This window comes from Ustilaginoidea virens, chromosome 3 (assembly GCF_000687475.1).
Source record: "Ustilaginoidea virens chromosome 3, complete sequence".
In the NCBI taxonomy this organism is placed as follows: domain Eukaryota; kingdom Fungi; phylum Ascomycota; class Sordariomycetes; order Hypocreales; family Clavicipitaceae; genus Ustilaginoidea; species Ustilaginoidea virens.
In genome coordinates this window covers 5,482,378-5,498,079 of record NC_057318.1, presented here as the reverse complement: position 1 = coordinate 5,498,079, position 15,702 = coordinate 5,482,378, and the positions used below count along the sequence as shown (strand labels likewise).

General features: G+C 55.4%; 3 protein-coding genes across 3 annotated transcripts; all 3 read left to right on the top strand.

The window, feature by feature from the left end:
• Positions 1-1,170: 1,170 nt before the first annotated feature.
• UV8b_04391 (uncharacterized protein) lies at positions 1,171-3,631 on the top strand (the record flags this gene model as incomplete). The annotated part of the gene is made up of 5 exons (XM_043141889.1): positions 1,171-1,703; positions 1,765-1,965; positions 2,032-2,333; positions 2,439-2,541; positions 2,653-3,631. The coding sequence occupies 5 exons, from the start codon at positions 1,171-1,173 to the stop codon at positions 3,629-3,631; spliced, it is 2,118 nt and encodes a 705-aa protein (XP_042997823.1).
• Positions 3,632-4,963: 1,332 nt separating this feature from the next.
• On the top strand, positions 4,964-8,350 carry UV8b_04390 (uncharacterized protein; the record flags this gene model as incomplete). Its single annotated transcript, XM_043141888.1, has 1 exon — positions 4,964-8,350. One exon carries the CDS (start codon positions 4,964-4,966, stop codon positions 8,348-8,350), a length of 3,387 nt encoding a protein of 1,128 aa, XP_042997822.1.
• A 2,465-nt stretch (positions 8,351-10,815) lies between these two features.
• UV8b_04389 (uncharacterized protein) lies at positions 10,816-13,131 on the top strand (the record flags this gene model as incomplete). Its single annotated transcript, XM_043141887.1, has 1 exon — positions 10,816-13,131. One exon carries the CDS (start codon positions 10,816-10,818, stop codon positions 13,129-13,131), a length of 2,316 nt encoding a protein of 771 aa, XP_042997821.1.
• Between the last annotated feature and the right edge of the window lie 2,571 nt (positions 13,132-15,702).

Here is a 15,702-nt window from a genome sequence, read left to right as displayed (position 1 = left end):
CGTCGTCACTCATCACTCCTCAGCCTGACCCGACCTTACCACACATGGGCACAACGCAGCAACGCAAAAACGCAACAACTCAACAACGCACAACACACAACACACAACGCACAACGCACAACGCACAACACGCACAACGCACAACACAACACAGCACAAGCCTGGAGGACTTGACTGCAGCCAACAGGCAAGGCATGACGCTTGACCCCGTCGTCACCTTCAGGCACACGCACAGACACCCTCCTCCTCGCGACCCGCGACCATTGCTAGAATCAGAGTTTGCGTCGCTTGTACGCACCGCAACCGGGGAATCTTGGGTCACTCACCCTGCTTTCTTCTTTGTCCAGCCTTCCGGCCGGTTAAACAGAGCAAAGTGGCCCGACGAATGACCGAGTCACGCCGTGCGCTGCAGGTGTTATATATTTATTAGCGTTGCGGCCCGACAACAACAGCTGTTCCAGGCCGCATGCAGAGGCATAATCTCGTGTTCCTTTGTCCGTTTGCTGCTCCTTTTCAGATCCGCAAAAAGGGTCGTTATGCGTACGGAGCCCGCCCCTGAAAGATCCAATCAGCACCGCTATGCTGGAGTAGCTTGACGCAGCAAACCAACCACCCCCCCCTTCCTTCCCAGCAGACAGCCTCGACTGGTTCGCGGTTCACAGGGCTGCTCTCGCCCATTATTCCCCCCCTCACAAGTCTGCTCTCCAGTCGTCGGGGACACGCTACTTGCACCCTCGTCCCGTAAAGCATCATAGCTACGCCACGCCAATCAACTTGGGCTGACCCAGGCCCGGCTTTGTGTGGGCATCTTGAGAATCTCTTCGACCCCGAGCTCCAAGTCTCACCTTGCACTAGGCTGGAGGGAGGGACGACGGATGCCCGAATCCAAGAGATATATCCACCAGAGCCCAACGGAGTTCCTGGGTCTGCTTGGAGATGGGGCGGGCGTCACGCATTGGCTCAGCGGATGGTGTCCACAGGCCCGGCCGATCGAGACGGTATGACGACCATGTCCTCGACTGGACCGCCGAGCCTGAACCGGCGCCCGATTCGTTGCCCCATCCTGGGGATGACGAGGTACATAGCTCCCCGCGTAGGACGACATCTCACCGTCAAGCCCGGCCTTCGGTCTCGAGGAGCCTCAAGCGTAACGAGAACCCTGTCTCAAGAATGCCGTCGCCGCCAGGTGTGACTTTGCTGAAGAGGTCGGCGACTGATGCCTACAGGCGACCTGTGAACTGTCTCGCCCCAGATGAGCACTACGACGCGACTCCCAGAAGATACTCGACAAGGGATCGTTCCCCGGCGTACGGCAGGACGGCAAGAGTGCTGCTTGAATACTCGGGACACTCGAGCGCCACCAGTGGGCTTGCTTATGGCGATGATGATGATGATGATGATGCCGATCATATAGAAGTTGTAGAAGAGGTGGAAGAGGAGCCAGCCTCTTACAGGAACAGGCGACAGCCTAGCCGCGATGAGTACATGGACTCGTCGTTGGATAGGCGATATCGCCGGCGAAGGAGGCGAGCGTATGCAGAAGACGATTCGGGGTCGAGGAAGCACTATACTGCTAGCGACGCAGGCTCGGCAACTTTTGAATCTTCGCGAACGCTGGATCAGAGCGTCTGCTCTCGCCAAGGGCCACGGCGCTACGTACCGGACGTGATTGAAGACTCCAGACCTCCTGTATCCGGCAAGAGGTATGATTTTCAATGGTCCCCGCTGCCATGCATCCGAGTGGTACTAAACTGGTCTGCATAGGCCGTTGATGCACAGACGCTACAGGTCTGCCGAGGTCATTCAACTCGATCAGCCGAAAACCAGACGATCGAGCACTGTTGGATCGAGTCGAAGTAGAGCTGGTTCTGTGTCAGGTCATCCGGCCGGCTTCATAGGGAGCATCTTCGGAGCTCCCCCAAGGCGACAAGACATTGTTAGGGAAACCAGAAGCCACAGAAAGCGGTATGCCAACCCCGCTTCAGTCTCCGAGTCTGAACAAGTCAAGGATGAACAACTAACGTTCAGCAGCGTCGAATGTGTTATTTGCATGGGAGACGTACCTGCAGCCAAGGCGTCGAAGCTGAAGTGCGGCCACTCCATGTGTCGTCCTTGTCTCGAGCGCATCTTCAAGCTCTCCATCACGGATCCACAACACATGCCACCACGGTGTTGTTCCCAAGATCATATCCCTCTCAAACACGTCGACACGCTGTTCGATCCTAGCTTCAAGAAGACGTGGAACCGCAAATTTGCCGAATTTTCCACCAAAAATCGAATATACTGCCCGTCTCGGAAGTGCGGGGAATGGATCAAGCCAGCAAATATCAGACGTGAGGACGGTCGAAAAATTGCGCGATGCGGTCGGTGCAAGACCAAGGTGTGCTGCACATGTAACGGGCGATGGCATGGCGCGGGACCGTGCCCAAGCGACCCAGCGACTGTTGATTTACTAGCCCAAGCAAAGGAAGAGGGGTGGAAGAGGTGTTACAAATGCAGGGCTTTGGTCGAACTGAAGGAGGGCTGCAATCATATGACTTGGTGAGTTCCACCCCTCTGACACGCCTAAATGCTTTGCTACCCTCTTCCTGGTTTCCCGATCCATGACGACGACCTTTGGCTGAACAGCATCTTTTTTTTTTTTTTTTCCAGTCGATGTGGTGCTCAGTTTTGTATGATATGTGGAGTGAAATGGAAAAACTGTGACTGCCCCTGGTTTAATGATGACGACCGACGAGGAGATTTTCCAGAGGACACGGACGTACCTGTCCCCAACATTCGAGGCGACCTGGGCGACGTTTACCGTGGCAACGGACCACCTTCAGCCGTAGAGATACGAGGTCACACAGGACTCGGCCAGACGACGAGGATGCCTATCCGTCGCCGACCCCGGACCTATCAGGAGGAAATGCATATGAGAAGGGTTCAGGAAAGCCAAGACGCCGACATGGCGCGGCACCTGCAGTACGAGTATGATGACGACTATTATGACGAACATGATCAAGGATTGATGGGCGGCGTCGGGGATATTCACAACACCAGCAACGCGGCAGGACATTATATAAATGAAGGCTACAGACATGACGGCGGTCGATACAGATCATCCCGGCCGAGAGCCTACGATAGAACAGATCATGGCGATGCGTACCGCTCGCGAGGGTCACGGGTTGAGACCTCTCGAGAGCGCAGACTTGCAGACCGGCTGGCCGAGGGTAGATCAGGAATGGGATCGCCTCCCGCGACGGGACCCATTTACCCGGTAGGCATGATGAGAGCGGTACCGCCAGCGCCTCCTCCTCCTCCTCCACCTCCTCCTGCAGCCCCGGCCCCTCCCCAGGGTCATGCACGTACGCTACGACATCACGGTCTGGAAGGGGAAATGTACAATACCTCAGCATACACACCACGATCGGAAAGAGCTGTTGTTGCGCGGATACCAAGGGATTACGAGGACGAAAAAGACATTCACTCGCCGCCCAGAAGCAGACGAGGCCAACGGGAACACAGGCTCAGATCATCCGATTTGGCAGGATTGAACGGCGCCGGGGTAGGGATGGATCGCGTTTCGCAGTGGAGGACCTTTGTAGAACCTGGCGTGCCTGATGGTGAGAGCACTCTTGGACATGCATAGCGGCGCGGGAAGATGTATAGCATCTCAATTCTCTTGCGAACGGGCCCAACGCCCGACTACGGCGTTTTGGCGTTTGGGGAGATTAGCTGGATGAGAATGCATGCACGCAAGGGGGGATGAAATCAGGATTTGCCTTTTCTGAGTTTTGAGGCCGCAGTCGCCCAAAGACAAGTGTGCGTGTGTGTGCCTTGCACGATGTCCACCATTGCACTGACGGCGCCAGAGACTGATGGAGACGAAAAATCAAGCCTCCTAGGAACCCTCGATACGCGATGATGTCATTGGTGAGCTGGTCGCGCGTCCGCTCTGGCAAAGACACAGCAAATATAGGTGGAGAACCCCCGGTGGTTGCATATTTCGAGCCTCGCGAGGTCATTAGAACCGCAGGTGGGTTGCGAAAACGGTTAGAGGAGCAGTGGGAGCATGGCATGCATGCTTCTTCATGGCTGGCAGTTGAGGAGGTCTCTTGTGGCCGTTTCCGTCGATTTATGAGCAGTTGACTCTTTAAGAGTAATGTTGCCTTGCCTACTTCCTCCTTGGGCAGCCTGGCGCCCATGACAATGACATCGGTGGCTTGGACAGATGGTCTGGCCGCTGGCGTGGCGAGGAAAGAGGAGAAAAGGCACCAGACGGCATCGTGTCCACCACGCGGCGGGTGCCCGGGCGGCCCACCTGTGAGAGTGGGTGTGTCAAGTGATACCAGCACTTTAGAGGCAAATTTGTGCGGCAGCATCGGGGGGTCGCACTTGCCACCGCTCAGCTTTTGCCCCGCTCATCAACCACTCCTCCACTCCTCCACTCCTCCACTCCTCCACTCCTCCACTCCTTTTCTTTGTCAACATGCGCCAGGGTAACGTTCGCAGCGGGCATAACGTGCGTTCCTGATCCCGGCACCCCATCCTCTCTCTCTTCCGATCAAGTGTTGAGCATTCCTCCCATCGAGACTCGTGCAATAATGAAAAACCCATAGTAGATTCTTGTCGACGCTTCGTAGCAGAGGTAGTATCGCCGGCCCATCATCTTCGGCACATACAATTGCGTGGCGCTCGTGGCTCGAATTTCGGCTAGCTTTTCCTTGTCTTTGATTACGGGTCGGATGTCATCACCCAACAACGCACGCGCCTCTAGGATGCTCGCCTGCCGTCGACTTTAATTTCTTTGGCGCGCATCGCATCGCCCCCTTTTCGGCCCCCTTGCGCTTCGCTTCGTTTCGAACCTCGACAAGAGAAAAAAGGCTCCCTGCCAAACGGGCAAAGTTTCCGCTTCCTCGCCAGGTTCTGCGGCCCCGTGGTCAGGCTTATTTTTTCCATTCGTCAAGAGGAGCCTGCCAGAATGCTTCTTCTGCATCAGGTCGGCAGCGTCAAGATCGGCGAGGTGATCCGCTATACCGTTACTTACACACCGTCCCAAGACCGCATTCTCCCGTCTCCCGAAAAGCTATACGTGCGGATCCGAAACACATCCACCATTGCATTGCGTGCCGCCTTTGTACACGGTCCTTACACCCTGTACGTCTCCGCGTATCCCGCCAACTTCAACCCCAACGAGAAGTTTCCCAACCCCCGCCGCTATGGAATCCCTCACTTTGAGCCCATGCTCAAGGCTGGAGGCTCTTGGGAATGCGAACTCTTGGTTCCAGATGACATTCGACAGGAGGCCGGCACGGGACGGCATGGTGGGTTTGGCAAGAGCTCGGACCATGACGGAGAATCCGTCAGTTGGATCGTGGAAGTGGCATCGCAAGTCATATTCTCCACATCTGCCGCTGTCGGATTCGAAGTCGTCGTAGCGCGCGACCAGAAGTCACTGAACCTGAGCCATTCACTACCCCTGGTCGGAAACACTGGCCAGGTGACCCAACCGGGAAGAGTGAGCGATCATCAGCAAAGTCTGGGAGCCAAGGACGGCCACCACCCGGCTCAGCCAAAAGGTGTCTTCTCCAGAGCAGTGCGGCTCAAGGTGGAGGATACAGCTACGCTCTGGAACACGCCCAGACTCCCGGGCTGGGATGATATCGGAGCAAGGAGAGCAAAGCAAACCCCTGGTGCTGATCAACCCGTGGAAAGCATGGTCAAAACAGGAGATGCCGAGACGGAAGAGAATGGCCGCTCCGAGAAAGACCATCTGCGCAAGAAAAAAGTCCATCTGGTCATTTTAACTCATGGTCTGCACAGCAACCTCGGTGCCGATATGCTGTACATCAAGGAAAGCATTGACGCCGCCGCGAAACAAGCACGCATCGATGCTAAAGCCAGGATTGAAAGGGAAAAGAGATCCGGGACCTTCAAGGCTGCTGCGGACTCGGATGCATCAGGCAGGGCCGAGAATGAAGAGGACAAGGGAGAAGAAGAAGAAGAAGAAGAAGTCATTGTGCGCGGATATGCTGGAAATGCCACCAGGACAGAAAAAGGCATCAAGTACCTGGGCAAAAGACTCTCGCGTTATATTCTTTCCATGACATACCCTGATCAGCCATACCTACCTGTCGGCAAAGGGGCTAGTGAAGGGCTGGCCGGGGCGATGGAAAGCGATCGCCATGACCAACACCGTCACGAAGCAAAGGGCGCCAAGAAGGCGCATAAACACAGCACGATACAGACTGACATTACAAGAGCTCAACATGACACTGATTGCCGCCGCTACAGAGTTTCAAGCATCAGTTTCGTCGGACATTCGCTCGGCGGCCTCGTGCAGACATATGCAGTTGCCTACATACAAAAGCACTCTCCCGACTTTTTCACCCTCATCAAGCCCATCAACTTCATCGCCCTAGCGACGCCGTTTCTGGGTTTGAGCAACGAGAATCCCCTCTATGTCAAGTTTGCTCTCGATTTTGGGCTTGTCGGCAGAACTGGCCAAGACCTTGGTCTGACATGGAGGGCACCAACCATTGCCCGGAGCGGATGGGGCGCTCTTGTTGGCAACCTCGGTGAATCTGCGCACAAAAAGGTATACGGCGAATCACGGCCCGAGTCCAAGCCCCTGCTGCGAATCCTGCCAACCGGCCCAGCCCACACAGCCCTGAAGCAATTCAGAAACCGCACCGTCTATTCCAACGTGGTCAACGATGGCATTGTACCTCTCCGCACAAGCTGCCTTTTGTTTCTGGATTGGCAAGGCCTGGATCGAGTGGAGAATGCTCGTCGAGAGGCCGGTTTGGTGGAGACGGTGGTTGGGTTTGGGTGGGCGGAGTTGACAGGAACCAACATGTTTTCGTCAAGGTCCAAGTCGAAGGCGGCGCTGGGAGAGCAGCAAAGCGACTCTGGCTCAAGCACGCCGAGAGGCGCCTCGCGCCAGGTTCCGCAACCGTCCGAGGATGCGGTTCAAGAAGATGACCGAGCCAGCATAAGCTCGGTGCCAACACCACTAACCGCCGACGGTGACGAGGCCGCCCGGGGCACAAGCGAAGGTTCCGGCCACTCCCCCCTGGCCGGTTTCTTCGGCCTTTTCAAGAGCGCTGACCCTCCGAAGCCGCAAGTGACGACGACCAAACAGAGGAAGATGCTCCGTCGCGGGCAGACGATGCCGCCCAGCGGCTCCGACACGGCAAACTCGAGCGCTACCGACATGTCCGACAGGAAGCCTAGCAAGGCAACCGCGGGTCACGAGGCTGACGGCTGTTGGGACAAGGTGACGGCGCCGCCCAGGACTACATTCTTCGAGTCAGCAGGAGACTTGCTGAATCCCAGCTTGCCTACGGTTGACTATCTGATTGATCCGGCGAAGCGACCACGGACCATCTTCCACGATCGCGTATATCATCCCAGCGACATTCCCCCACCGCCGATGAAGAAACGACCGACGCTTTTGCGACGCAAAATGTCTGGTAAGATGTCGGCAACATCCCCGCAGCCAGGACAGAGTGGTTCTCGGTCCCCCTGTCCCACAATCAAGCTCGAGGACTCGGTTGGCTCCGTGAAGGACTACGATGACACAGCCAACACCAACCCTGACAAGGACCACTGGGAAGTGGTGGATGGCTCAAACATGAGGGTTGAAGAGAAGATTGCCCGAGGCTATCATCGCGACTTGTCATGGCGCAAGGTGCTGGTCAAACTGGAGCCGGACGCGCACAACAACATTATTGTGAGGCGCATGTTCACCAACGCGTACGGATGGCCTGTAGTCAAGCACCTCGTCGACGCCCACTTCAGCGACTCTGAAGCTGCCCGAATGCGGGATGACGAGGAGCCCAGCGTCGAGCGAGCATTCGAGGCCCACCGGTCACCCGAGGGCGATGGGAGGGAAGTCCAAACCTTGGACCAAGTCGGCGTGGGCAATGGCGCCGATGATGGCGGAAGCTGCGGTGGCAAAGGGGGCGGCGACAAGGGGGGCGGCGACAAGGGTGGCGAAGCCAATGAAGCACACGAAGCAATGGACGAGGTGCCGGACCTCCCCAACAAGAAACACGACGGCGAGGCGGCGTCGACGACGGCACACGGTGTTGCGCGTCTCGGGCCGCCGGACAGAGCGGACTCGATGACGTGGAGCGATCGCGACTGGGCAGACAGCGAGAACGAGAGCGATGCAGAGAGGCCCCCCAAGAAGGGCGGCAAGGCGGACGAGCACGACCCGGCAGGCACTGGTGAGCAAGGGCGGCAGAAGGAGCGAGCGAGCGCGTCGTCCTGGAATTGGGCGGAGAAGATTGTGGGCAAGGGAGTGGGCAGCAACTGGGCTAAGAGCCCGAAGGCAGACGACGCCAAGCAGGCGGCTGGCTGAAGTGCATGACGGACAAGAGCAGGGCAGCAAGGCCCCCCTGACCAAGGGCATAGACATACTATAGACGGGCAGTAGATGATGCCATGGCTCCTATGAATGGTCGCAGCGGTACGCGTACGCGCACGCGCAAGAAGGAGTGTTCATCATTATACGAGGCGGAAAATCAGTGACGGCGTCTGCGTGTAGCCGGTAGCGTAGGACCCTGAGGTGGAATCCGTTGCTGGTAGACCAAGCCAAGCAAGTCCAGAGCCGAGATGAAGAGGAGTCGTCGGGTCGAGTCGAGTCGCACTCGGCTTCCGGCGGACGAATGTCCACGGAAAGAGGCAAAGCATCTGCAAGTACAGTACACAGTTGGCCTTGTACGTAAGGGGCTGGTGTCGATTTGGATGAATGTGCGCTTGGAGGGACGGTGGCAGCGTTGAATCACTAGGCGCACAGGCATCATTCATCATTGACAGACTGTCAGTCACACTCGCATCTTTCAGACTGGCATCACTCACAGACTGGCATCACTCACAGACTGGCATCATTCAGACTGGCATCATTCAGACTGGCATCATTCAGACTGGCATCACTCAAGAAACACGTAAACACGCAGTCCTCGTTTTGAGCATGCAGCCGCCGCTAAGCCCAAGCCGGACTTGCGCCTTTGCCCACGTTTTCCCACTAGCAGTGGCCTTGCGTTTCTTCACCACTCTGAACTTCCAAAGTGTGCATGTGCCGAGGGAAATAGGCATGTCACGCCAACTTTGAACAACATCGTGATTGCCGAGGTTGTGCGAAGACGGCGTTTCCTGCTGCCGATGGTGCACACGAAACGAAACGCACGAAGCCCCTCAAGATGCTGATGGTCCTTAATGGCGGAAAAGACTCAGACTCGCGTGGGCACCATTTCAAACACGAGACGCATCGTCCAGACGCACATGGGCACCGTCGTTTCATCGCCTGTCCATGCGGGCGGGACAAATGCCGTCTGGCGGTTGCCTTGTGTGCCTGGCCCCGTCCTGGCCCGTCCTGGCCCGTCCTGGCTTTAGCGCCACTCGCCAGCTATAAATGTCGCCAGGCAGATCCCAAGACCGACAGGGTGCGAAACAGTCTAGCGGGCTTGCTGCTTCATCCTGGCTAGTACGTAGTAGTAGCCTTGGCCTGGGAGACCACGACTACTGTAGGTAGCCGGCACGATGGGATGGCGCGCCGAGGTTGGGCGATACGACACGCAGCTGCAGAGTGGTTCTAATTTCAGGACGGCGGCAAGCTCCGGGGGCAGCAGCCCGGGCTGGTTGCGTATAATACGAGACGGCAGAGTTCAAGGCAGACGAGCAACCCGTCATCTATGGCATTAATGCTCAAGATGTGACGGGGTCTTTTTTAGAAATGCTGAAATTCCTAGGATGAGGATTTTGGGGTTCAAGGTTGGGCGGCTGGGCGGGTTGCCAAGGAGGTAGGGTAGCTTTCACGTCTTTAGGGAATTGAAATTGGCGCAGCCAAAGAAACAAATGGCACGGCCAACGTCCGTGCGGCTGCATCATGCATCATGCGAACATGCCCTGCGTGCTCCTAGCTGCATGAGATTCGACGTCAAGTGCCCGTCCCCGTATCGGCGGCTCGTAAATTGCAAGGCGCAAGCTGCTGCAGCACGGGGCGCGGATTCCATGGCAGTCGGGAGGGAGTCGGGAGGGAGTCGGGGCCCGAGAAACCCGCTGATCGCCCCGCACGGGCCCTCGATGAGACGAGAAAACAGCCGTGCTGCCCCCGAATCGGTCCAAGGCCCGGGATTGCTCGAGAGCAAACTGCGCGGCATTGGCGGCATTCGCGTGCCCCGTTCGCAGTGGGGCCGCCCCTTGCTGCGTGGTTTTTTCATTTCATGAGACGGGTGTTTCCCGGGGAGGGTCCTGGAAGGGACCGATGGATAGATGGAAGGGATGTGATGATGCATCGTTTAATACCAGGTACCTACCTTAGGTACCTAGCTGGGTCTCGGGGATGAGCATACCTACCTCCTAGGTAAAGGCAGGTAGGTACATACAGGCACCTAGGAGGTAGGCAAGTGGCAAGTACTTGCGATGCGATGCTTGCTCCGGCCAGGCGCCGGAACATGGCCAGCCCCGCTCAACCATCAGTGCCGGCAGCAGACCTTGACCGTCATCCCCGCATGAAGGAGGCAAAATGAATTGGCACGCCCCGCATGGATGTGATGCTTTGCAACCAATGCAAGCTGGGTGGGTACCTGGAAGTAAGTGCCCGAGGTACCCAAGGTACTAGAAGTATGTACCTAAGGTAGGTAGGTTCCTAGGTAAGGTACCTAGGTACGTAGGTACCTAAGGTGCTAGGAAGGTACCCAAGGTATCTCCGGCAGATGGATCCCTGAGGTCCCCTCCCTGCACGTTTTACATTACCCCAGTCCCCTCCCACCAGCATCCCAGTTAGGCAGGCACCTGGACGCACCTGCACAGACGGCTTCACGCATGTGTCGTCCCTCATCCCGCAACAAATTTGATTGCTTCACGGCGTCGTCGTTTCCAGCTCCTTTTCCCGCGGCAACCCCCCGGAGTCGGGCAAAGACTCTCAAGGAAGATGCGGCAGAAGCGGCGCAAGCGGCGGAAGCAGGGGGTCGACCACCCGCGGGTCTTCTTCTCAGCTGCAGAGTTGCCGCCCTCATCGCTCGTGCTTGCCATCGGCCATCGGCCATCGGCCATCTGCACGACACAATGTTGGCCCAGGAAGAAGAAGAAATCCATGCGCCAAGACGGAGAGATGACGTTCCCGCTCCTGCATACTTTTTGAACAATCATCCTCCGCCTCCCGCCAACTCCATGCCCACCACCACGCCGCCGCCGCCGCCGCCACCCGAGCACGAGGACGACGTCCAGGTTCGGGGACGATTTTCCAAGTCAAAGAGCATCCGCAGCAGCAGCAAATCTTTGCCAAGCAAGTCTCGGCATATTTGGCTTCCGGATTCCGCAGTAGCCGGTGTCACCTTGGCAGGCCACAGGCACATTGCCATTTCCATCCCGCTGGAAGCTACCCCGTTTGGCCAAGACGCGAGATCCCAGTACCCCGTCCTCAGCCACGACTTGCAGATGGGCACACCGAGCAAAGCGCCCGTCAGGACCTTTACAAACGACAAAGGCGTCGTCACCGTGCTACGACCCCTCGTCAGCCAAGAACACGGCACAAACATGCCGACCACCGCTTCGAAACAACGGCTGCCCTCGTCCGCAGTTCCCCTAAATCAAAAACCGCTTCCGCTACCACCTCGGGATCCAACTGCCAACTTCGGCCGCCAACCCGTCGACTACATTGGTGTCCTGCCAATGGCTTTTGACACGTCGCTGCTCGACGACTGCAACGTGCCCTGGAACATCCCCTCAAGCCAGTCAGGGGACAAAGCCTCAACCCACGACAGACCGAGTCCACCCCCCCCTCAGAAGCCTGCCGCCCCAGCTCGCGTCTCCAGCACCAAAATCAACCACATCGCGACGGCTGCGAAATCTCTCGACGGCATGATGCTGGTCCCGCACCAAGCGAAGCATATGCCCAGCGTTGCACGAGGCAGGCACTTATCCGGCTCTACCGGCCCCGGGAAATCAGTTGCCGCAACTCTGGACAAGGGTGGCAAAGACGAGAGCAGAGATGAGCAGCCCAAGTCCACGTCTGGACCCTTGTACGATGGCGCACCTCCAGCATTGAGCCGAAAAGGAAGTTCAATCTCCGGCGCAAACTCGGCCACACAGGCCGGTCCTCCGCTCGCAGAAGAAGCCCACTCTCGCCCCTCAAAGACACCTAGCCTAGCGCGGAGCAGAAAGGAAATCGTGAGGGAAAAGCGACGGAGAGACTTGGAAGCCATGCTGCGAGCCAAGACCAAGGAGCAGCATGACGACAGACTAGCGACGCCAGGGGCAGCGCAGCAGCACTCCGCAACAGGCTTTTCATCTTGGGCAAGCAGGCCGCCAACACCAACCCCAACCACAGCCTTGACTATGAGCAGCCTGATGGTGGTAATGGATGTGGAGCCTTGCCCTGAAGATGAAGTCGATGCTTCTCAGCGTCCCAAATCGCCGCCTTGCCAAGACACGGCCATGCATCGACCAAAGTCGCCCGGTTCTTTGCCAGACTTGAACGACCCAAACATGCCAACGCCTCCGACTTCGGCTCATGGATCGCCACGACAACAAAGACGCAGCAGCAGCAGCAGCAGCAGCAGCAGCAGCAACAACAACAACAGGGACCGGACCTTGCTGACACGGCCGCAAGAGTCCAACGGTAATGAGGAGAGGGAGCGCAAGGTTCGAAATGTCATAGCCATGGCCAAAGCAAAAGCAACCGCACGGCGGCTGGCGCTGGGAAGCGCGACGTGCCAAGATGGCGCCGTTTCCCAAGCAGACATGGAGGCAAAACCACGTTACGAGGCCCACGAGGAGCATCGTCTTTGGGACATGGAGCACAGGCTTCGTAGGTTGGAGAGGAATGGCGACATATGGCTGGAGGCCCTCGTGCCTGTTCTCAACAGCATGAGTTCGGCCATGATGGCGACCAAGGATCGGCCGCCGGAGGCTGTGGGGGACGTAGTCTCTGGTGAGGAGACGTTTGGTGACGCGAGCTGGATCAAAGGTGAGCTGGAGAGAATGGCCGGGAAAAGGTACGACGACGGTGCCCCGAGTGATTGTCTAAGCAGAGGTGACGACACGAGCGGGCTGCGATCTATCGAGCCGTTGATGAGAGAGCTTGCGGGGGGGCCGAGACGATGGAAATCAACCGCGGTCACGAGTGGCAAGTCCTAACCAGCGTGAGGAGGAACTAATGTGGTCAAGCATGTGAAAGAAGGAGGTCGGGGCCACCTATACCAGGAGCGAAATGTCTACCGGTTGATTGAAGAGTCGCGGGGACAAATGCACGGGAAATGCACGGGAAACGCACGAGGGAATGGATGCGACTGTTCCCCTCGTCGGCGAAGTCATGATGGAACTTGTTGACCAAGCGCCGCTTCGACAGCGGCTGCAATGCAGACAACGCCTACGTCTTGACGTAGTGCCGTCCGTCAATGAAACAGACGGACCCTGGGAGACTCGACGCGCGTATACAGGGTACCGAGGAGAGCGGCTCCCACTTGCACTAACTAATTGCGCCCCAACTCGGAAATTGGCTATCCCTCGTTTTGTTTTATTTTTCTTTGTCTATTTATGTACTTGCATAATCCCCCCCCCTCACGGGCACACTCGGTGATAGATGGGCTTTAGAAGCGCGCTCGATTCAGCGGCATTCCATTTGTGCACGGTCATGGCTTGATTTGCGACTCGGGGCGATGGTGATGGATGAAGTCGGCAGAAGACGTGGCCGAGTCCCCTGCGTGAGTGAATGCCTGAGCGTTGGTGGAGAGGGCAAGAGAGAAAGGCTGAGCAGGACCGAATAAGACGGAGTAAGACAGAAAGGGGGGGAAGGAAGATGTGAATAAAAAGGAAGTAATAAAAGAAGAGGCTTCAAAAAGAAGGATAGAGAGAAAAAGGAACAAAGCTAGAACAAAAGGGAGTTAAATAGAAAAAGAGAGGAAAAGGAATAAAGCTAGGATGAAATAGATTAAATAAGATAAGAAAAGGGTAGAAAAGAGAAGAAGAAGTAGAACTAAGAGAGAGAGAGAGAGACGAAAATAGAGAGGCTGGAAAGAAAAAAGAGTGAAAAGGGAAAGATATAAAAGAAAAACGAGAGGAAAATATGCCGGAAAAGAAAAAAAGAGGGGATAAAGGGAGAAAGCATTAAAAGAAGCTAAATCACGAGCCTGCACGTTTCCAAGTCAATGACTGTCAGAATGCATAGGGAAAATGCGATAATGCTTGATTGAAGGAACCCCGTCCTCTCTAAGAGACTTATATTCCTAGCTATTTATAGTGGGATAGGGGGTACCCCTAAGGGCTTACTGATCCAGGGAGAACTCGGCATATCCACCCTCGGATATGACCGATATCTACATTATAGGCAAGCTAATTTCCTTCCAACACACCCCTTCAGGATATGCTTTCTCTAGGATATCCTACCATATAGCTAAACTCAGTGCAAAGCAAGATAACAAGTAGAAATATCAATCCACTCAAAACGATATACGCAAAATAACAGTGCCGTTATTAAATAGGCTACCTATACAGGGGTAAATTGGCCTAATAGCACATATACAAAGTAGGAAAATAACAATAAACCATAGATTCCAATTTTTTATAGGAAATAAGTGTAGCTGTTAGAAAAAAACCTATTTCAATCTAATTTTTTAGGGCATCTTTTAATCCTTCTAAGGCTCTTCCTTACTACTAAGGTTAATATCGTGAGACTGCGGTCTGGCGTTATAGGATCCCTTTAAAATAATAAGCCTAAATTGCCGGCAGAAGATTTTAAATTTCTGGCCTATCAGAGGCTTTGTGAAACCATTAGCGACTATATTGCCTATTAGAACCTACGTAATATCGATCGTTTCTTTCTGAACCTCCTAGCGCAGCTAATAATAATAAATATCTATATAATGAAGCCGTATTACGAGCTTAAAGAATTCCTCCTTCAATAGGCGAATAATCTAGATATTATCATATTGAATTATAGGGATGTTGAAATCAGCGCCTTTTTAGCTGTATTTTGGTACTGGTCTCGCCACCATACGACGTCTCTGCGTTGAGATATCGCGGTGGCTATACCAGGCGCTATGGTGGGGCATAGCGCCCCACAACGCCGATTACAGTGGGCCACAGCGCCGGTCACGGCACCGGCACAGCGCCCCACAGCCGGCCACAGCGGCCGGTCACAGCGGGCCATAGGGCCCACAACAGGCGGCGCATTTCTACGGGATTACCAAATGGGCAAACCTTACTAATACCAGCACTTTCGGCCTTCTATATACAGTCACCCGCTACACCGGTCATTTACAGCAGACCGATATAGGGCTTCCGGCCCGTACGGCAGGCTATTATAGGGCATCCGGCACACCGCTATAAGCCACTAGGCTTGGTTGGGTATGCACTGGGTAGGATATTGGGCACAGACTGGGCACGGTTGGGCAGACCGACTTTTCGTCGGGTTTTTTCGCTATTTTTGCGGTTTTTCATTATTTTCAACCACTTTTTCAAGATGGTAGAAATATGCCCAAAATTCCCTCTTTCTAGCTAGAATAGTCACCAACAATTAGAATCAGATTTCCCTAACATCTTTGCTCTGGTCAACCTCTTATGCGCTTTAAATCTTTAACCAGCTCTTTGTTTTATTCTGCAACGCCTTATACGCCACTATCGGTATCCAATACATTTCCAATAGTGTTCTGAATCACCATTTTGCAACAGGTTATAAGCCCGGTATCTTAAGGCTTCCAGCTTAAGACT